This window comes from Pyxicephalus adspersus, chromosome 5, assembly GCF_032062135.1.
Source record: "Pyxicephalus adspersus chromosome 5, UCB_Pads_2.0, whole genome shotgun sequence".
NCBI classification, from domain to species: Eukaryota; Metazoa; Chordata; class Amphibia; order Anura; family Pyxicephalidae; genus Pyxicephalus; species Pyxicephalus adspersus.
Genome location: NC_092862.1, coordinates 75,978,537 through 76,001,565, shown reverse-complemented (window position 1 = coordinate 76,001,565; position 23,029 = coordinate 75,978,537). Strand labels below are relative to the sequence as shown.

At 35.1% G+C, this 23,029-nt stretch overlaps 1 protein-coding gene across 1 annotated transcript in view; it reads right to left on the bottom strand.

Moving 5' to 3' along the window:
- Positions 1-852: 852 nt before the first annotated feature.
- Positions 853-23,029, bottom strand: part of TMEFF1 (transmembrane protein with EGF like and two follistatin like domains 1) — a 94,497-nt gene continuing 72,320 nt past the window's right edge. The window contains exons 6-10 of the mRNA XM_072411889.1: positions 12,405-12,553; positions 11,489-11,554; positions 10,867-10,990; positions 3,807-3,965; positions 853-2,270 (exon numbers count right to left, since the gene is read on the bottom strand). Of these exons, the coding sequence (XP_072267990.1) occupies positions 2,186-2,270; positions 3,807-3,965; positions 10,867-10,990; positions 11,489-11,554; positions 12,405-12,553 (583 nt within the window). The 3' untranslated portion in view covers positions 853-2,185. The remainder of the gene's footprint in view (positions 2,271-3,806; positions 3,966-10,866; positions 10,991-11,488; positions 11,555-12,404; positions 12,554-23,029) is intronic.

The window sequence follows — 23,029 nt, the reverse complement described above, 5'->3', positions numbered from 1 at the left end:
AAAGTCACACATTACAACCTGAATTAACCAACAAATATGTAGTGCAAAGGCCTGTGTAAAATTGCTTAAGTTTGACAATATGTTTGTAAAAATTCAGCAAGGTTTCTCATAATCATACTTGTTTTTCTGCACATAACTTTTACACAATAAATTTATAGTGAGTTGGACAATTGTGAGGATTTATGGTTGTGAATATTTCCTTGCTATCTGGACCAGGCCAGTTCCAATATCTGCAAGACCTCTAGGTATTGAGATATGTAATGCCGGGTCCCTGGTGGCTTTAGGGTGCTGTTTATCTACCTTTTTGGAAAAACTGCTGTGACTTTTTCTAGAACTGAATGTAATATCTTGAAGTTTAACTTCGACCAAAGCTTTTGTTAATTTCTGTTGTAGTGTGAAAGGTTGGCAACTCCAAAAGATTTTTTCTTGCCCTCTAAGTTCCTGTTGAGAAATGTCCCCGATGGGGATACAGGTATCATTAAATCCTTGCAGAGGTCCCATTCTTTCTCCCTTTGTAGTTCCCTGAACAGATATCTTCTCATTTCTATGACAGTTATATGATAGGAGATTAGACAAAACCTAAAGTCATCTATAGTGATTTGTTCAGCATTCCACTCCAATACAAGTAACCGGAACATATGTTCTTTTGCTTTTGGAGATATTCTTTCCTATCTGGTTTAACCAAATTCACCGGAATAGTTGGTGGGGGAAATCTCTCTAACTGCCCCCCAGAGGGTAGAAACTCAACAGGTAATCTATGGCTTTCCTACTGCATCCAAAGCAAAAATATCAAGACATAAAGAACAATAAAACATTATTTAAGTTTGCATTGATTGAAAAGAGAGTCGAACATTTATTAAAGCAGCCTTTTAATTTTGTAATGGTGTCCAAATAAACATAAGTATGCTGATCAACAGTTCCAAGTTTTATTTTACATTAAATTTAACATTTATCTAAATGTAACAAAAGTGTTGTGAGATCCATAATATGTCAGAGCTAAGGAAGCATTTTCTTCCTGAATTATTAAATATTACATTTGTATTAAAAAAAGGAGCGAGTTTTGTTGTCCTCAAGGGTCCAAAGTGGCAAGGGAGCAATTGGTATTTTGTGTGGTGTCTTTTTGGTGCCCAATTCACATTTTTTTAATTTTTTTTTCTGTTCAGCAATTGTATATAAAATACAGATAGTCACACAAACAATGAACTTAAAATAAATAAAAGATATACAAAACAGTTACAATTATTGACACCACAGAACAATGTACCAACTGCATCCCTAAACCCTGGATGAACAGATAGCTTATAAATATTAGGATTAGAAACCATAGAACATATTGAACATGTTACAACTACTCACAGAATACAATTCACATATCATGCTATAACCAGTGTTCAAAAAAATAAAAAACAAAACAAAAAAGTAAAGTAAAAGCATAACTAAGCTCTATAAAACATTAAAATACCTATTCAACACAGTGTATTCTACGAAGTTTGGTTAAAAAATAAGACTGTAAACATTGTTACCTGTTGCTCATGCCTCGGGTGTTTATTACATTTTTGATGTTACCCTAATATCTTCAACCTCATAAAGGCCTGAGCCTGTGTTCCATAGGAGCAACCAATTGTGGGGATACAGTGAACATTGCATCCGCCATTTAGTTATTTTCAATGACGCAGATTCATAATACTGTCTATGTCATTCTGGTAAGTAAACTGAATTTTCCAATCCAGACTTCCAATGAAGTGTCTGGCTAGTTAAAGGTATTTTTACAAACTGTATGAACATCAAAAAAGTTATAAACATTGAACTGCCCTCAATTAACTAACCTTTCCAAATTGTGTGGCTGGACCCCAATGCTCTCACAATTGGGACGCTTGAAGAATCAAATGACAAATTTACAACCATGCGAAAGCAAATACACAGAAATGGAGGACTGCATTTCCAAGAAAAAAAAAATATAAAAAAAATAAAAATAAAATAATAATAACAAAAGCTATATCAGTCCATTGCTGCCAGCGCTGATGCTTTGCAAATACAACAGACAAACAACAAGGCTAAACTATAAAATGTCAAAAAATAAGGCCTCTGAAATAAATATTTCCATTCTTTAAAAAAAGATATAATAAAAATGTACATCACATGGTCAATGTAAGTATAAAAAATAAACAAGAAAAAAACACTGAGGCTACACCATCCGGGATGAAGCGTCTGAAGTGAAGTGACCAAGGTTTTGCTTCTGTCGACGTCCTCTGTTGTTTTTCGGACATTTCCTGAAAATAAATGGTACACAATTTAGATCTGGCCGCACAGAAACAAAAATGGATTTCAGATCTATTTTTATTCTACTGCTAGAAATGCAGCTAAAATGGTTGTATTTCCTGTTCCTCTGCTACTGCCATATGGTAACCCCCCTCTGACAATGCTCTAGAAAATGTAAAATTGTTAAAGCAAGCTGGAAATTAGGTTTGAATATAATAAATTGACAACTAGAGACAAATGCATGTGTCTGAGGGACATCCTCCAGGAAACGTTGAAACTTCAGCCGTTTATAGAGGTGAATCAAGTGAGATTTAGGGACTCCCAGGGAGTTCTAAAAGTCAACTGAAGGAAAGTACAGGTAGGTCTAAGTGCCTGAATGTGTTTACAATTTTCAGAATATAAAATATATATTTTTTAAGGCAACCTGTTGTCAAAATTGAGACGATGTAGCCACCTCCTGTGTCTGTATGTACAGCTTTTATAAAATAAGATGTACCCATCTAATTTTATAAAAGAAGGGGCATAAAGGTATTGAGGAATCCAAAGCTTGCTGGTCACCCTCTTTCCTGACTGTTTCTGCTCTTTTTGCCTCCTTATTGGCCCCATCTCACTTTGTAGCTAAGAGAGAGGCAAGAATAAGGAGGAATGGGTGGAATACAAATGGTCAAATAACTGCGTTTATGTAAGGTCACACAATTACTTAATAATACAAAAGAACAATGTACATATTTTGTGCTGAGCTGCTCTAGGTCAATGCAGAAATAAAGGATTGTCAGTCACACTTTAGCAGCCACATGTATTCATTCTATATTAGGTAAAGCCCTTTGTCCACTTCAGATCTATGCTTGGTTGAAATGAATTGATGAGTTAAGTATCTGCATGGGTAATTTCTAAAGCTGTATGTCAGCTATGGTGCCAATTTTGAACAGTGTATGATTTTAGCTATATAAGTGGTTTATATATGTGTACAGGCTTACACATGTTACTGAGTAGTTAATCTCTGGTAACAGCTGCACTAAACTAATCTTAGCTTACGGTCTATGATGCTTCTTGTATTTGATGCTTTAAATGAATTGTATGAACATCTCTTGTAAATTTACTAAACCAAATGAAATTTGAAGGCAAGCATAAAAATGTTTGTACAACAGCCAAACATTTATATATTTTATTTCTTTTTAGTTGTATCTCATCCCAAAGAATTTTATTTGCACCACCAATCACAATTTTTGAGGCCCTTATGTGTTTGTTGAACACATCGTGAGGCTCTACTGCAGAATGAGAAACTATCTATGAAAGCTTTCCTATCCAGTAGGAATATGCACAGGTAATTTCATAACATAATAATGCAATCTTAGCATGCACAATAGTATAATCACAAGCCCCATGTTGTTGTATATGGGAACATTCCAGGTAATGTATGTAGTCACTGGTACTGATGGAACTGCATGCATGAACAGGCTTCACTACACATAACAGTACATTTTACAAGTCTGCAATTTTAAAATGCATATTTCAGAAAACAAAAAAATTGCACTTTTTTCACATACCTTGTTATGCACATGACAATTGCAACTATAATGGCAATCTGAACGGCTCCAATAATGGCTGCTATAAGAACATGGGTGAGCTTTTGTCTGCTAGGAACCACATACAAAATGTTGAAATCTGTCTTATCACAGTATTGGCCTGTGTATCCTGAGTCACATCTGTAAAAGAGGAGCAAAATTGTCATGGCTATGTATCAATGAACAGAGATTATTGTCTTCAGTTTTATTAACTTCTTCTAGGGCTACCTTTTCAACCTCCAAATACATTTTCACCAATAAAAATGGTGCTAGTCAAAACAACCCATAACAAACACAGATTCAAAAAAATGTGAACTGTTTATTCATAAAGTTTGTTTATGTAATAAAATAAAAACTAAGTATAAAAGTCCTAGCTTTCTGGAAAAATCCTATTACTTATCTTAGAAAGTCAGGTTTGGGCAGGTATCTTGGCCACATCAATGATGGTTGTTAAAAGTATCTTCCATAATACAGAATAAATTATTATTTGACGTATATATTTATAGTAACACCTGATCCAAGAGAGTCCAATCATACCCTGACCAACAGAACATAGGAGAAAGATCTGAGATCATTCTCAGCCTCCACAACAGTAAAAATAAAAAAGGGAAGGCAGCAAACTCTGCCCATTTATTTAATTCTAAATAAGCAAAGGACAGACAATAAAGCAGTGAGGAATTTCCTGCTGATCTCAGTGCTGTGTCAAAGCGCACAGTTGTGAGTAACACCTATGTTACAGACATGTGGGTGAGGGTGGACACCCAAACTATTGCAGACACATCTCAACGTTGATGTTTTTGAGTTTTGGAAAAAGCCAGTCTGTAAATGTATCCACAAATACTTACAGTCCAAACATAAATATTTCTTTAATATGAAGATTAGTATACTAAAAATATCATATATCTCACATAACTAAGGCAACAAATATTGAATAATGAGACAATCTTCATTAAACCCCATCAAATATGAAACTTTTTATGTATGTGCTGCCAAACTTCAACAATACATTAGGAAACCTGGGCTAACTTGACCCCTCTATTCTAGTCATTAAAACCTACTGAGTGTCACCTTAAGTTACTAAATCATGACACGACATCTGAATCTGTTTATGCTTCTCTGTGTTCTAATATCCTCAATATGTTACTGTGTTTATGCAATATTTTACACGATACATGGCACTATGTATAGAACAGATTGTTCACCCCACCTACTAGATTGTAAGCTCTTCGGGGCAGGGTCCTCTCCTCCTGTATCACTGTCTGTATTAGTCTGTCATTTGCAATCCCTATTTAATGTTATAGCGCCAACATATTACGCAGCGCTGTACATTAAATAGGGATTGCAAATGACAGACTAATACAGACAGTGATACAGGAGGAGAGGACCCTATAAATACAATGTGTCCGTTTTCTGTAACATTTGTTCAAGTATATCACTTTTATGTGTTTGATATACTATATAAATACAAAGTTTTTGGTATCTTCGAACAAAATCAATACAAATAAATATACATGTATTGAAAGATGTACAGAAAAGAGAAACATGGATATTGTATTGCCTGTAGCTTCAGCTAAAATAATTTCCTAAAACAGTGGGAATCACTCACCCAGTTCAGACACATACTGATTTCTATATCAATGTAATATTCTGAATGCTTGCACTCTCTTTATTATTATTATTATTATTATTATTAAACAGGATTTACAGTGGCACTGGGACACTAGTGTTTATCCATGATGTGACACAGGACAGAAGCAGCCGAATGAATTCTGAGGTGTTCAGAGACATATTGTCTGCTCAAATCCAGCTAAATGCAGTCAAATTGATTGTGAGGCGTTTCATAATACAGATGGACAATGACCCAAAACATACAGCCAAAGCAACCCAGGAGTTTATTAAAGCAAAGAAGTGAAATATTCTTGAATAGCCAAGTCAGTCACCTGATCTGAACCCAATTGAGCATGCATTTCACTTGTTGAAGACTAAACTTCAGACAGAAAGGCCCACAAACAAACAGCAACTGAACGCCGCTGCAGTAAAGGCCTGGCAGAGCATTAAAAAGTAGGAAACCCAGCATCTGGTGATGTCCATAAGTTCAAGTCTACAGGCTGTCATTGCCAGCAAAGGGTTTTCTAACGAGTATTAGAAATGAACATTTTATTTTCAGCTTTTTAATTTGTCCAATTACTTTTGAGCCCTTGAAATTAAGTGATTGTTTTTAAAAAAGGTTTTAGTTCCTCACAATGGTATGCAATCTTTTTGTTCAATCCACTGAATTAAACTTGAAAGTCAGCGGTTCAACCGAAAAAAGGTCTGTCTCTGTCCAAATATTTACGGAGCTAACTGTATATATGTAGAATTTTGCATTCAGGATGTAGTCATCTTTGTAAACTTATGTGGGCTGTATACTCAGATTTAAATATGTGGGGCCAGAATGGGGAAGTAATAAACAGTAAATCTCTAGATCAGTGTTTTTTGACTATTTTAACATGAAGAATCCCTTGAAATAACTTTCAGGTCTTCAGGGAACCCCTGCTATAATTATTATATATTTAGTGATATGCCAGTTTCTAATAATATATTCCTTTTCTGCATTCTGTTTTGATGGCACAACTACCTGCTAAAAGTCTACTGTGTTCCTAGTAGCACTGGAGAAACAAGTTAAATATGTCAGTTCTTCTACTTATCTTTGATCCTTCAAAGAAGAGACCTCTATCTACTTCAATGCTAACAACAGAATTTGTCTGACAGGCATTTTCCCTCCAGCACTTTGAGGATCTGTGGAGTTCTAACAATTGCATCCTTTTTTCCCCCGCACAGAGTATGCAGGGGAGACGCCTTCGGCGTGTCCACAGTTTTCCTCATAGATGTGAACAAAGATTTCACTGCATTGCTGATACCTGTTAAATCAAAGTGGATTTCTAGGCGGCTCACTCCCTGCTTTTGTCATCTATTTACATGAAGTCACACTACTGCATTAGAAACTCATAATGCATTTTAATGTAGTTCTCTAAAGCTGAACATCAGGAAAAAAGGAAATAGCCATGCTGTGTGGTACCCTATCACTTCAATGGCTGGATGCTCATTTTTGCCAGGGGTTCCTGTGTATAGCACCTAATCCATTCATCTCCTTGTTCTCCTGTTTCACCCTACACTTCAGGGTTGTGGATGGGCCTTCAACTGCCTCACTTACAATGCAGGCGTATTGGTCCCACAATGTAGAGGATAAGACCTTTGTGACAACAGTAAGACGTACCTTACAGAATAGGTTATGGAGGGCCGTGCACAAAGTAGCAATGGAATAAGGATAATAAAAATTTTATTTACATAAACCCTGGGCAAATATGAGCACTGAAAGGATAATATACTGGTTTATCATGAAGCATGAATCGTTAGTGGTATCATGCATTGGATGTCCTAAGAAAGTTATTTTCCCCTATTGCCGGGTGAGTACAACCCCCCCAGGTGATGATAATGACTAACTGATGATGATGCACAATCCATTTTGTAATGTGATAAACAATACTGGGCCTGATTTATTAAAGCTCTCCAAGGCTGGAGAGGATACCCTTTCATCAGTGAAGCTGGCCGATCCCGCAAACCAAGAAAGGATTTCTTAAAAGTAATTTTCTATTTGTTAGCAAATGTTTTCAATCCAGGAACAGCTCCACTCCAGGTTTGCTGGATTATTAAGGTTCACTCAGGAAAGTGAATCTTCTCCAGCCTTGGAGAGCTTTAATAAATCAGGGTCACCATGTGTACTTGTAAGTGTATTGTGAATTTTATTGACTGATCATGAGAATTAATTTACAGGTGCATTTGACCTGCAGATGATATCCTTCTGCTCTGTATAATCTGTTTCTGTTTGTCTTGTATGGGGAGAAAAAAAGGTTCTAACAAGAACAAAATTCTGCTGACACACACACCCTAATTCTGTTCATGTATCATACTGCAACTTTTTAAATACTGCAAATTTTGGAATGGAAGGGCTAATTAAAATGGTCTTTTGATATATGTGCAATATGTTCATTTTTGTTGTGTATTGTAAATTTCAGTGTTTTTGTAGTGTATACAAGATTTACCATATACTGGTAAAATATAGACTATTAAAATTGCCCATGCCAAAAATTATATTGGCTGAAAATGGCTGATTTGACCATACATTTTTATTCCACTAAATAAAAAAGAATTCTGTATATTTGTTGCAGGTTTTCTTTGGAATGATTGAGTGCTCAGAGCAGCAGTGAACAGTGATTACTTCTATAGAAGCTGGCATTGTGGATTATACCCTTTAAAAGCTGCAGGTACAGATCTCAAAATTTGACAATCATGAAACCTGAATGAATGTCGAAGAAGGGAAAGAGGTAGAAGAGGCACCGATGCATGAAGATAGTTGTTCTGTATAAATATATATATATATATATATACCGGTATATATATATATTTATATATATATATACATACACTCACTTTAAAGAAGGAACTTCAATAATAGGTACATTTGCTTAAAGTTTTTAGTTTTGTAGGTGGAGTTAACAACCAGTTCCAGTCAATGAATGTCAGTAAATAAATAAATAAATTGACAAATTACCACAAATACAATGTGGGTTAAACTATAAATTTATCTTGTAATAGTATAAAAAATAAAGTACTGAAAAAATAGTTAAGAATAAGTGGCATGATCTAAATCCATTATAAAACCTTTAAACTGGCTGGTAAGACTGAGCATGGTAGTAAAAAGAGCAGAGAAGTTAGTTAGAAAATCCCAGCGATATGTATAAAACATTCATATGAACATTTATAAATAAGTACAGATGTGAGACTGTTTAGACTTCCTAATCTCTGTTTTAGACTATATCCAGTTGACTCTGCAGCTGAGGATCTCAGTACCAGAATATACCTGGTTAACTCACTGGAGAAGAAAATATCAGTTCCAAACGATACCCAGTTACCTTTGGAGCTGAGGATCTTAGTCCCATACTATACCTGGTTAACTCTCTGAAAAAGAGGATCTCAGTCCCAGATGATACCTAGGTACCCTTGGAGTTGAGGATCTCAGTTGCAGACTATACTTTTTTACTTTTGGAGCTGATGAACTCCCAGGCTATACCCAGTTAACTCTCTGGAGCAGAGGATATCAGTCCTAAACTAAACCATGTTTGACTTTAGAACAGAGGAAATAATTCAATCAGGTACCCATATGAAGCATCAATTTCAATGGCTTTGTGAAGCCTAAAATATATCTTAAGCCAAAATGTTTTGGTTTCTAACTTTGGATAGAGCAGGGGAGGGTTAAAAGCTATTTAATGATCTGTGTTGTGTTAGGTATGCAAATAAAGTAATATGATATTTTTCAATATGAAGGAATTCCCTATCTTAGATGATTCTCACAAGAAAAGGGAAGATTCAGGTTCTGATGATAACTCACATTTTCAGATTACACATTGACAAATGGGTTGTTTTTGTAATTTTATATTTCTAATATATATTACAGTGGTGCAAAAAGACTAATAACCACCCCCAACCATTACAGGATACTCCTACAATATAAGAAAAGTCCTGTCTGCATGAATTCTCTTTTACTGCTGCATATCAACCCTTAGGGCCAATTTCCTGATGCTGACAATATTCAAACTTGCTTATTATTGTTAATAATTTTAAACTGTGGTCAGACCATGGTTACTCTATAGAAGAAAGTACCCATGGCAGGATCACCAGGTATTTTATAGAGGGCTCCAAATTTCAAAATACTGGAAACAACTTCTTTAGTGACATGGTTTCTATACAGTATACCTTAAGTAGCTTAAGCCTTGGTGGTTGTAATTATTATTCAGTGCGGGTTGAAGCCCCATGTTATTCCTTTTTTATACAGAGATGTGAAAGATGGAAAGAATGCCTATGGCAAATAACTTGACTTGCAGTTTTGTGGACAGTCACATCAGCAGAATCAGAATCCTCCTTCTAATTTAACTATAATTAGCAGAAGATGATGACATTAATGCACACAGCACTGATGAGGATTTTAAAGGCTTGAACGCATCTTTGTTGCACGCTAAAAGGGCCAAGATAAATTACCTATGAAATCGTGAATCCATGTTTTGTAGTCAAATAAAACATGCATTTAGATAGGGATTATGTGCTTTTTTTGTGAAAAGATTATGTATTGTTAAATTTAGGTATTGTTTTTACTAACAAGCTCATTTTCAATTACGTTTTCAAAAGGATTGGAGAAAGAACAAATAAATATACGCATCAATGCACCTGCAACAAAAAAAATGTTGTCTCGTTGACACCTGTGAGATTATGGAATCTCATTGAATAGGACTGGGTACATTCACATTCAAATAAAAACAGGTGTTCCTTACCTTGCTAGACTACACAAATAATCACGACTTCATTTATAATTTTTTTATTTGGGCACATACAGCAATCGTGCTGTACAATATCAAGGAATTTCTTGTTTGCTGTCTCGTTTGACTCTTTGCACCATTTGTACACTATACATTGGACAGCGAACGCGTTAGGTAATGTACTGATGTCAACGTCATATCACTGGAAACAATCTTTTGTGATAGTTTCCATTAACACTAGAATGAACAAACACTGTACACACAGTTCTGTTCAGTTGTATGTAGAGGGAAGGGAAAAGCATGAGTGGGAGGCACTCCTTCCAGTTACCACATGGGAAATGACATTGGGTCAGTCATTTAGTAATCTGTCATGTCATGTGCTTTTAACTTCACTTAAGTTCAAGACATGTTCAGGTATGTACCATTTACCATATATCCACCCAAATATAACAGCTCTTTGTTTTAAAACCCAATCTGGTTCACACAGCTTCTATAATAGTATTACTTGTAAGGAATTATTTTTTATTTTTAGAGAAGCTAAGACATTTACAGTATTGTTGTATTACTTTATTGAGGGGTGTTCAACACTTTTGTTAAAAAATAGATTAAGTAGATTTATTTTTGTACCGTTTTGCAGTGCTTGGGGTTTACATTACAGTAATTTAAGTATAATATTTGTCAGCTTAACTTACCGACATGATACTTTCTGGGTTGAATAGCTGAATTCACATGTTCCATGTACACAGTATCCAACATAGTTTTCAGAGCATGGCATGTAATTGCCCATGTAGTCATCTTCCCTCTGATCACTGGAATCTTTAATGAGAAACATGAGTACATTTGATTACAATGACAACATGGTAACATGTAAATGTCAGTTTATGAGTTGTTACAGCTCTTACAGAAGTCAAAATCGAACATGATCTCCTCTAGTGTTCCTCGGGCTCTTCTCTTGTACCACCAACTGGCATGCTTTTCTCCTTTCACCAAATTGTACCCCCCCATGCCCAAATTCATGTGCACAAACCTATATATGCAAAATTCTCCAAAAGGTTTCAAGAAAAGATATCTTTGGGTTTTGTGCTGTTATTTAACCTGCCACTTTAAGACCAAAGGCAAAAGAAACATTACAGTTCCAGGCTGTAGATATTAATGTAGATAAAATAGAAAATTCACATTGCAGCAACACCATACTATGGCAATTTTAGTGCCATAGACCCCTGTGCAATTTATTAACCATGTACACATCTGCGATCACCAAGGTCAAAGTCACAAGTATGGTAATATAAATCAATGAGAAAAGTTAGCCAATACCTTTCACCTCTGGGCGGAACTGTAAACCATCATCTTTCTTTCCAATTGGGCTGGTGTCATCTGTTGCTAAACAAAAAACAGTAGTGTAAGTGCTCTTCATTTTTTTATGTGTTCCCTTTTTTCTAAAGAATATACATAGGATACTAATGAATGGAAAAAAAAAACAACAACCAAAACAATATTTTTTATACACATGCCATGTTACTAAGCCACTAAGAGTAAAGACACGATGTGCACTTTGTGGGAACCAGTTAAATTAAACAGATCAAGTATACACACATAAATAAACACACATATATGATGATGCTTCTAAAAAATCTCAGGGATTTCTCCCTGTGCATTTTCCATTTTCCAAGTAAATCATGCTTAGTACTGAAAATACATATCAATTTAGCTTGGCCTGTACTGGTCGCACAGAAACACAGTAAAAATGCATTTTTTTAAAAAAAATTTGATACATTTTATTTTTCCTTTTAAAGACATTCATGTTATGATTGCACAGTACAGTACATCGCATTTGACTAAGGCTGGTACATTCTTATTGATTTTTTTAGAATTACATAAAATAAATACCCTATAAAAACAGAATAAAAAGTAACTTTTGTTAGCTCTAGTTTTATATTATAAAAACATCTAAAAATGTAATTTTTCTTGCCAAACCTTGTAACTACTTCTGTTAAATTTGACATTAGTAGATTTACAATGTTTTGGCATATACATTTATATTATAATATTTTGTAGAGATTAAAAAAACTGCTCATCCATTAACACTCAAACAGATACAGGATTTTTGATCCCAATGTGAATACAAGATTGTTGTTACTACTTCTGAATTTGGCATAGGTCTATCAGTTATAAAAAGTTTATGACTGTATATATTTTCAAACTGAGCATATGCAAATAAATGTAGGTCTACCTGTACAGCTTCCAAGGTGTTTGACGTCAATCTGCTCTTGTTTCAGACACGATGCTTCTCGAACCATACATGGATTGGAGTAAGAGTTTCCATCAGAGGCACAGACAGGGTTAAAATTATGCCCACTGCAGTCAATGTTACACACACACCTATTGGAGAGACAAAAGAGTACATAAAGCTGAAAAAGTATAGATTGGAGTACAGATAAAAGGAAACTTGCTTATTTTCTGACTTAAGTATTTTGTAACTTGCCTTAAAATAATTTTTGTGTTTTTTTCCATTTTTTTCTGTTTCTTGTACCTTATTGTATGATTACGGCACCTACATATTTATTAGTTTCACCTAGTGGCTTAATGTTTTTGCATCCCTGCTGTGTGACTATAATAGTGTAGATCACCTAAAATAGTATTGTTTTTAGTTGACAAAACTCTTCCTTTATTTCTGATAGAACAGCCAGAACCAAGATAATGCAAGAAGTGCAACATGTGTATGTAATGGCAAAACACATATATCTACCTATTGATAAAGAGAAACAAGGTTTATCTAATAAATAAATCTGACCTTATACTATTTTTACTAATGTAGGGTTGAATTTTTGTCAGGTTGACATTACCATCTTCAGTTTGACCATGGAGGTTTTCCCTCACTTATTATCCCCATGAGGCTAGGATATAAAATGAGGGAACTAGGATATAAATCACTGTCCATAACCATGTTAGCCAAATTATTTACCAATCTCTGTTTTTGTGTCCAGGGATAGAAGTAGATATAGAAAGAATATATTCATATATATACAGTATTTGTTTTTTTCTTGCAAGGCCTAGAGTCAGGGCACATGACTGACCATACTGCAGTGCCCCAGTAGTGAACATCCTCCAGATAAACCTACTTTAAAATATGTATTTTGTTTTATGTGGAATTCTCAAAGTTTAGATTTAAGAACCACAATTCACAGTGGGAGAGTGGTTTCAACATTTATATGGAAATGTATATATCTAAGAACTTCATTCTTAAGCAAATCGTTAACGCAGAGTGAAAAGTATGTTATAGAACACATAGCCACAGCGGTGTCAATCTAAGAGTGAGAACATTGTAAAAAGATGTCATCACTGAGCTGTTTTTTTTTTTGTCTAATCCCCGGCTGGGGCAGATGCTAAACCAGGATGTACAATATATCTTTACTAATGTGCGACCTTCATGGTGGTTTCACCTACTGTAATACTTGATTGGAGGTGATGTTTTTAAGTAGTTGTATGGATCACAAGAACTGACATTACTACACATCTCTTGTTAGGTAAGAACTTGTTATGAAAAAGCAAAGAGGAATGTAAAGGAAAACATTAAAATCAAATCAATGTGAAATGATAAAATAGTAAAAGTAAAAAAAAAGGACATTTTTTGTAAAATAAGAGGTCTGTTTGTGATGCATTGTATTGGTATATGAGCAAAGTTTAGTTGTCAGGGCCTTTAAGCAATCCCAGACTTAAGGCCAGGAAACACCCGGTATGATATTGGAGACAGCAACCATAATAGATTATATTTAGATACCAAATAACAAATGTGGGTTTCATGAAATAAGCACAATACAGTCTCTGTTATGGAGTATAGCGTGTAAATTGTTCTTTGTGATCTATATTGTATAACCCTCATTTTTCAACTTAAGTAGAACACAAGCAAACTAATCACAGCCATATATTTATACCTTGTGGAATATATGGTCTAGTGCTTCAGTGTTCAGCTTAATAAGTTATTTGCTGATAGTCATTTCTCTTTGTTCACTGAGGATATTTCAGAGCTTCTTTTCAGTGCATTGATGTCAGAATGAGCTACTTCAAGGTCCTAACCCTCTGACCAAACACAACACTGCAATACTATTACTGCAGGGAAAACCTCAAGCTAAGCTTATAGAATGCCATTAGATGAGGTTTAATTAACCACATTTTTCTTCAAGGAATCTATGAAAGATGAAAATAAATTGCTTAGAACTACTAATAATCTTGATCACTTAAATTAACAATTGTTTAAGTGAGATAAAGGTGTACGTTTTACCATCAATAGGACACCTTCTCCCTTAGTTGTTCCACCTGTTTATTTGTACACCCAGGAATAAGCTGCCATTAAGGGTCCTGCTGTCTAATGGCAAGCCAAGTTGGGATATCCCTCTCAAACCATAGATTCTGCAGCATCATGAAATAAGGCATGATTTTGTGTAATTTGATTTTGGTTTAGTTTATATCCATAGGTGTGGCATTGGTGCTAAGGAGAACAACTGGCCAGTTACTAAACTGCATAACTAATTCATGCAGCCAATCAGCTTGCAGTGACAGTGCCGGAAAGGTGCATAAACATGTCTCAGAAGGATCTTAGTCCAAGGATGCTGACCAGCCTGAAGTGCAGATAAATGGAAGAATGGGCTCCTCGAATAAAGTCAAAGGTGTCCATTGGAACCAGGAAACTAAATTTAGTCCAGTGTTCATTATTCCTCTGATAGTAAACATCAGCTTATGAGAGGAGTTCTCTTTTTTAATTTGGGTAGTTAAATACTAAGATTCATTTAGGAACTTAATTTCATGCTTCCAGACATTTTAAATCACTAGGCTCACAAAGTGGGGTCAGTGATTAAAACAATCAAATAAAACTAATTTAACACTTGGATTAAATCTTAGCTTTACATTCTCCTGGATACTAATTTAGAACTTCAGTCAACACTAAACAATCAAAAATTAACTCATTCGAAAAATGGGGTGTATGGAGAGCTGAACAGGTTCAGGTAAATAATAGCTTTCCCTGCTTATATTTAAACATACAGAATATCAATATTTTTAATGTTATTATTTTCTATACCATCATTATTAGCTTAATATTTATTATAAAAGTGGATTGCTGAGCCTAAAGAGAACACTGAGAATAACCAGCTAGTATTTTCTGTTTGCTTTTCAAATCTTTGTTTAATTTGGTGGATGGAAACATAGGGATATATTTGTTTGATTATTTACAAAAGAAATTCAGGAAACAGCATGAGCTTCGGTTTGGCCGTTTTCAATAGAAATGCTGTTTACATTATGTGCTGACTGCCACAACCTGCCAGGCTCGACAGTGAATATTAATAAGACTGGTGAATATGATCAAAGCTGAAGGTCGAGTGTCTGGCTGTACTTGGGCAATCACTTTTTTTTTCTACAAAGAAAACCAACAGTTTTAATAATGTATCATAATGGCCTACAGGATCAATTAGAAAAAGAGGTGGATGAAATAGGCATTTAAAATTGAGGAGTCATTTGTGTGAAGTCTCTTCACTTGGGAGATAAATGAATGTAAATTTCGGTATTGTGTCATTTTGTACAGAAATACCACCAGCATTGTTTAATTTGGCAGAACAAAAATCCAAGTACAAATCAAGAGAGTTTAAGTAGTAATTCAGTAATTCAAAAGAAGGATGAAAGAAATGTGCAATCTTTAATAATGTAAAACTAGTGAAAGTCTATAGCTAACCGAGCATCAGTCACCCCTTAGAGATACAATATCCCAATCATCTGGTCTGGATGCCAAAGCCTTAAGGTGTGTACACACTTCCAAATTTTATCGTTCAAAACGAACGACGAACGAACGACGAACGATCGATTGGGCAAAAATCGTTCGTAAAAAAAGTAACCAACGACGCCGACGAACGAGGAAAGTCGTTGGAAACGAACGACCGGACCGGCGGATCGGACGACGATCGTTGAACATCGTTCGTGTGTACGATCTTTCGTTGATCGTCCATGGTCTGAGCATGTGTAATGAACGAACGTTCGTTCACTTTCCTGTCGTGCACATAGTTCCTCTATCGCTCAAACGATCGTATCTATTGTGTGTACAATATCTACGAACGATCGTGTCGTTATCTCTATATGCAGGATCGGTGCCATACGATCGTTCGTAGATATCGTGCAGGATCGTTCGTCGTTCGTTTTCCAACGATAATAATTGGAAGTGTGTACGTAGCTTTAAGTGTACAAAAGTTTTACTACATCAAGAAGAACAAAGGAGAAAGATAGGCTTCTACAAAGGCACCACAAGTATTGTAAACGTATGGTGCCTTTGTAGAAGCCTATCTTTCTTCTCGGTTAATCTTTAATAACGTGTTGAGTGTTGTTTTGCAGAATCATGCAATTATTTCACATCTCCCAATTTGAACTGGATATATTGTTTCCCTATGCAAAGAAGTAAACTCCATCAAAGCTCTACAGAAAAATATATCTGTCAAAATGTTTTAAAAGTAATTAAAAAAAAAAAAAAAAAGAAAGAAAAAAATGATTGCACCTTTAGAAGCTGCAAAAAGAGGTAGCATCCAAGTCCATGAAACATAAACACATTCTAAGTTGTACAGATCAGTGACGTGCAAGAACACATAAAAGATAAATTTAATTGAGAAAATTTGCTAATCTTCTTAAACTATTTCAACATGAAGAAAAATCTTACAAACATTTTATAACGATTATAAAAAAATATGCTCAAACATCACTTTTCAGCACATTTCAGATTATTATCTTTAAATGATTTCTTTTAGCTATTCTTGTGTCAAAACAGAAGTCACCAGTTTGTAAGGATGTGACAAGAGTAACAATTTAACAATGTTGTATATAGTCTGTAATTTTACTGATCACACCTTCATCACAGATTTAATAAAAGGGTATGAAACAAAGCTTCTTACAATGTATTTTAAATCAACTTCACCAAAAAATGAAGTTGATGAATAATGAATCTCAGGTATCCATGGGTCTATGCAATGGCTATCGGTCAAAAGGGAGCCAGTAAATGTCTGCTGAATAAGTGGCTGATACTTATTGTAAAGCAGATTGGGGTTAATCTATCTGTAAAGGTTCATGCCAGTCTCAAGTCCTGAAGATGTGAGTTATAGACAGAGTTACTCAGTGATTGATGGTGGGCTGCAAGCAAGAGTGGCTAAAGCTGCGTACACACTGCCAATTTTTGTCGTTGGAAAGGATCTTTCACGATCCTTTCCAACGACAAGGGAGTGCACGATGCATGAACGGTGCTGTACATACATACACACCGTACATACAGCACCGTTCATGCTCTATGGAGAGGGGAGGGGGAGAGCGACGGAGCGGCACCCTGCTGCGCGCTCTCCCCTTCACTTTCATTACGATCAGCTGTCGTCCATCGTCCGTGGATCCGGCAGGTCGGTCGTCCGGACGATGGACGACACCGTACACATGCCAGATTGGCATCGGCCAATTATCGGGCGATAAAAATCTGACGTGTGTACGTAGCTTTAGAGTTGTCTCTATTACCTGTTTGTTGGTATTGGCCTAATTACCAGCCTCCTTTGTGTTTTGTGTCTGTGATCTTCCACCCTCCCGCTTCCTTCAAGGACATAGATATGTGTTTACTTCCCATTCTGAGCATACTACCCCACCTCAAACTTTATTTAAGAACTCATTCAAAAGCCATTAAGTTTATCCACCTCAAACTATGCTGAGGAGCCAGCAAGTACACCATCTCAAACTTTGTTGGCGAGTCAGCAGGTACACCAACCTCAAGCTCATTTCAAAGCCATTGAGTATATCCCCCTCAAACTCTGTTAAGGAGCCAGTGAGTACACCCACACTTTTGGAGGGACAGCCTGTATATACACCTATAGTGACAGCAGTGACAGTGATGACAGTGATGTCTAAAGATGATTGCTGTACATTTACTAAAATTCAACATTGTAATGGCAGTTACTGATACCAAGAAGGAGCATTGGTAGTATATACCTAAAATTTGGAGTCATAGCCTAATTTACCAATTAACCAATGTCCTTATGATGTCAAAATGCTTTTATTATTAAAGACATGAAGCCTTCAATAAAACATTTTGATGTTCAGGTTTTCTTGCACATAGTTCTTTAAAGTATGTACTCTTAATTTTAATTTTATAGGCTTGCTAAACTTAGAAAAAGGGAACTTTGCAAAGTTTTCACTTGCTACTCCATTAGTTAATCAACTCCTCTCTAGTTTTCCAATCATTTTACAGCTATTTGCTTTTGTACAATTACCCCTTTTTTATTAATCACTGCTTCAGAGTCTCCAATGATTAGACAAATCTGTGTCAGTACTGAGAGGCGTGTGTGTCCTGATTACACCATAAAACAGTATGTGTCTTCATCAAAAATAAGCTTTGCACAAACACCTCTGTACTGAGTATTTAGCAGTCTTAGCACAGCACATCATTTATCTGTGCATGTACTGGATGAATAAAAGCATCTCACAAGTTCCATGATTGTCTCTGTCTGCATTAATGTGCAATGGCTTGGCATTATTACTAGCAGGTTTTGAATAGACCCCTATGCCACAAAAGCCTGGTAGAGCTTCTATCAGAAACACAGCCTGTGCGAAGGGCGTGTGCTGTCAAATTCACATAAAAGCCAGAAAAATCCTGTCAGTGCCATATGAAATGAGCAATTAGGCGCACTGCACAAAGGAAGAATGTGTTGAATATTCACAAGAACACAAAAGAGGCAAGACTCAGCAGACAACTGAGAGATGAAGGGCTATGTAGATCAATTACTTTAAACAATTGGACAGATGTAGCTGTAATGGGAGGGGGGCTGTAGTAAGAGAAACAAAAAACATCACTATATTAACTTATACGAGTTGACAATGTAAAAAAAAAAAGATAATTGTTAATGTTTTCAATAGAAATGTATTAATTCTAGTTTTGTACAACATAATCATTTTAATTATTAACCAGATATATCTTAAGCCAGAAAATGATATCTTTTCCTAGAAAATTGCAGTGTTCAACAGAATAGGCTAAAAGGATAACCAAGCGTCCAGCTCTGCCAGCAATCAAGATGTGACAAATGGGCTATACATAAAGCATTCTATTTTATTTCTACTTGTGGATGCTTTCAAACAGTTTATATTGGCCAGCATAGGCTATACACACACTCATAAAACGTACCCATGTTCAGCAGACTCATCTCAGTCCTGTTTAGACACCAGACAATAGCAACTTTTGCATGGAAACTACAGCCCTTATGAAATAAAGGCTAGGGAAAAAAATAACTATATTTTAAAAAATAGCTTTTGCCGCAACAAAATAAAAACAGTTTGCAAAAACTAGACTAATTTTCACAATGAAATGAATCTACATTCACAACTGTGATAGGTTATTGCAAAGCTTCTGAGTATAGTCAGATATATAGCAATCAAAATAGCTGGGGGAAGGGGGTCATGGAGATCAGTAAGAACCTATTATAGGTGTTTTTCTGTAACGTGAGGTCAAAATATACCTCATAGCTTACAATACAATTTATGGAAAATGGTGTGCTTTTACAACTAAAATGTAACATAAAAAGAAAAAACTACATGCTTTTAAAGTTTTATTTTACAGCTATAGGTTATCCTATCAACAATTTTGGTGACAATTCTATTTTTTTACCTAGCACATAGCCACCTATTATCAGTTAAGAGGAGTATACTTGTATTGCCTGTCTTTAGTCCTGTTTTGCCAAAATATAAAAAAGTGTATGTATGTATATATGTAGTATATATATATATATATATATATATATATATATATATATACTTATGTATATAACTTTCATCACAAGAAATATATATTTGAAATTATTTTCTATAATTGAATAATAAAATACAGTGACTATGTTTTTCTTGAGTGCCAGGAAATCCTGCACAATTTTCTGGTCCAAACATTTAATTCCACATACCAGTTAGCATACGCCGCTACATTAATTTTTCCCTGCTGGTATTCTCTTTATGACAACCATCTGCTCAAATTTTACACTACCTTCTCTAGTGAAATCCAGTGGAAATTAAAAACCAACAAGGATCATTTCTAAAGGGACACATACTGTCTAAAATAAATTGAAATGTGGATTTTTCTAAAAACAAAAAAACAAAAATCACCCAGGTGATTTATCATTTAAATACTTTTTTTTTAAAAATGTACCAACATAAATGAGATGGTACTGGTGTACAGCACATAACAGGATATGTACTTATGATAAATAATATTTGGCAGTAAACCGAGTTCACATTCCTCTCCAAATCATAGGTATTTAAAAAAATGAAACATGATCAAATCTAACTTCAAGTGGCTACAAATAGATAGATCTGACCACTATCACATCTGATTTGAGTCCTTATCAGATATGGGCATAAAAACATATGGGTGCATGGGAAATATCTAATTTTTCAGCACTCTGAATGCATGAGGAATAAAGGATGATATATTGTTGCAAACACAGATGCTGCAAAAATTTCCCATCTCAACCAGTAGGCAAAATCAGTTTTGCCAACATGCAAAGTGATGATCAGAAAAATAGATTAACAATGACTGATTACAATGAATGACTGAGTATAGTAATATTTAGTTAGGAGACTTTGCAAGAGGTACAATGTTGTAGAAGTTTATTTTCTTAACCCCATACCTCAATCAATATTTACTGGTCGAAAAAAAACAAAGTGAGGTATTAAAAATACATGATTACTGCACATAACCAGAGAATCCAAATTTGGTATATATGTAAACCCAATATTTAAATTTCAAACTACCCTTAACTTGGTAATGTTATTTCAAAAAATACACATTCACAGTGCTTTAATTTAAATAAGTTTAGTGTAATCAATTTAGGGTACGTTCACATGGACAGTAAGGTTGTGGCACAGTTACCGCTTCTTCATCCCCATGGTTAGGACAGTACATTTAGCATCTCACCCCTGGCCACACACAGGGAATAAATCCGGGTGGTATTCAACACAGTCTGCTGTCATAGAACCAGCGTAGTGGTTTGGCTGCACTTTGGAAGCCACCAGAAGCAGCCAGAGATAAAGTAGCTAAAAAAGTAGACTTTCATTTATTTTCAATAATTCAGATTTCATTTCAAGATAGTTGGAGTTGTACTACTTAATATATATTTTATATTCTATAACAAGTCTAAATTGTATATGTTTGGGTACTACAAAAAAATTATATATACAATATCCATATTGGCATTATGTATCAGTAGATCGATCAAATAAATATTGATATTTGAAAAAAGTAGCCAGAAATACATACATTCAAGAAGTATAACAAAATGTTTACAAATATGTTAAAGGGAAAATGTACTGATCCACATTAAAAAATACTTTTATTTATTTTACCACATAATACTTTTTTCAATTTCATACAAAATACTGAAAATATAACCTAGTTTTGACTTTGTTATTGTGTAGTTGTACTGAAAGCTCATGGGGGTAGTAGACGAGAGTAGAAAAAAAGAAGCACAGCAGTAAAGGGAAAGAGATAACTGTAACATCAGTTCAGTTAGATATCTGTACCGAGTTAGAGAAGACAGAATAGCTGAACAGAATAGAATGTGTTTGAAGCAAAAAAGAAAATGGACGTCTGCATTATAAGTAGAACATTTCATCCAAAACTGAGTTTCTAGCTCTGGATTAAATTTTTTTTTAGTGATAAATCCATAAAATGGGTAAATTGCTTTTTTTTTTTTTTGAAGAAATGCATTTTAATAGAAAACTCGATTAAAAGCTCCAAATATAACTCAAAAGGTGAAAATCTACCTTTTACTCCACATGAAAAGTAGTAGTAAATGTCCTGGAGTCCTGTGACTTGAGCCTTAAAGTTATAAGTCAGCAGTATGGCATATGATCTAAGGTACTGCCACCTCTGACTATCATATAAAATTTTAAACATAGTGATGTCATTACTGTGATGCTCACTGTTCTCCTTGCTGGAGAAAAGCTGTACCTGTAGTGAAGGAATCTCCCGTCTTCTGCTTATTTAATTTTGTTGATACTTTCTGCATGCCCCCTCCTTTGCTTTTTAAATATATTCCCTACCATCAGAAATGTAAAAAATGTTTTACTTTTTACTTAAAAGTTGAGATTTGCCTATAATTTTATCTGCTTAGTTCTGTATCGGTAATTTGCTTATTTTATATTGCCCGGGCTCGGGACAGGGTTAATTGGTTTTGGTGTTCAAACAAACTTCATTTAAGAATAACCCATCTGATATAGAACCCCTTTAAGGCTATGTACACACTTAGGATAATTGTTGATTGAGATGAACAAAAGTGACTGCATTTGGTGAAAACTTTGCATGTGTACAGCAGTCCCCAATGTTATTTATTGATCCATCCTGGCAGATCAGTACACAACTGAGTGGGGATGACCACTGTTATCTCTAAAAGAGGAGGATGCAGCGGGGTGCCTCCTGCTTGTCCCCCCCCCCCCCCCCATCTCTATAGAACTTCATGTTTCTGTGTGTACAGAACTTGTTTATTCTACTGTTGTTGAAAATGGTCAGAAAAGATTGCTTCCAGCATCATTAATCATGTGTACATAGCCTAAGACAGCGGTTTACTGATTTAAAAAGTTCCACATTTGTTCTAAAAAGCTGTAACATTTTTTTTAATCAAATACAGTTAACATGTACCTGACCTTTCTAGTTATTATTATGTGCTGTACTGATCCTATTGTGTGCTACTTCCCCACCTCTTAGATTGTAAGCTCCTTTGGGCCTATTCTCCTTCTTTGTCATATGCTGTGTGTTTGTATCTGTCTGCCATTTACAACCCTTATTTAAAGTACAGTACTACTCTGTAACCT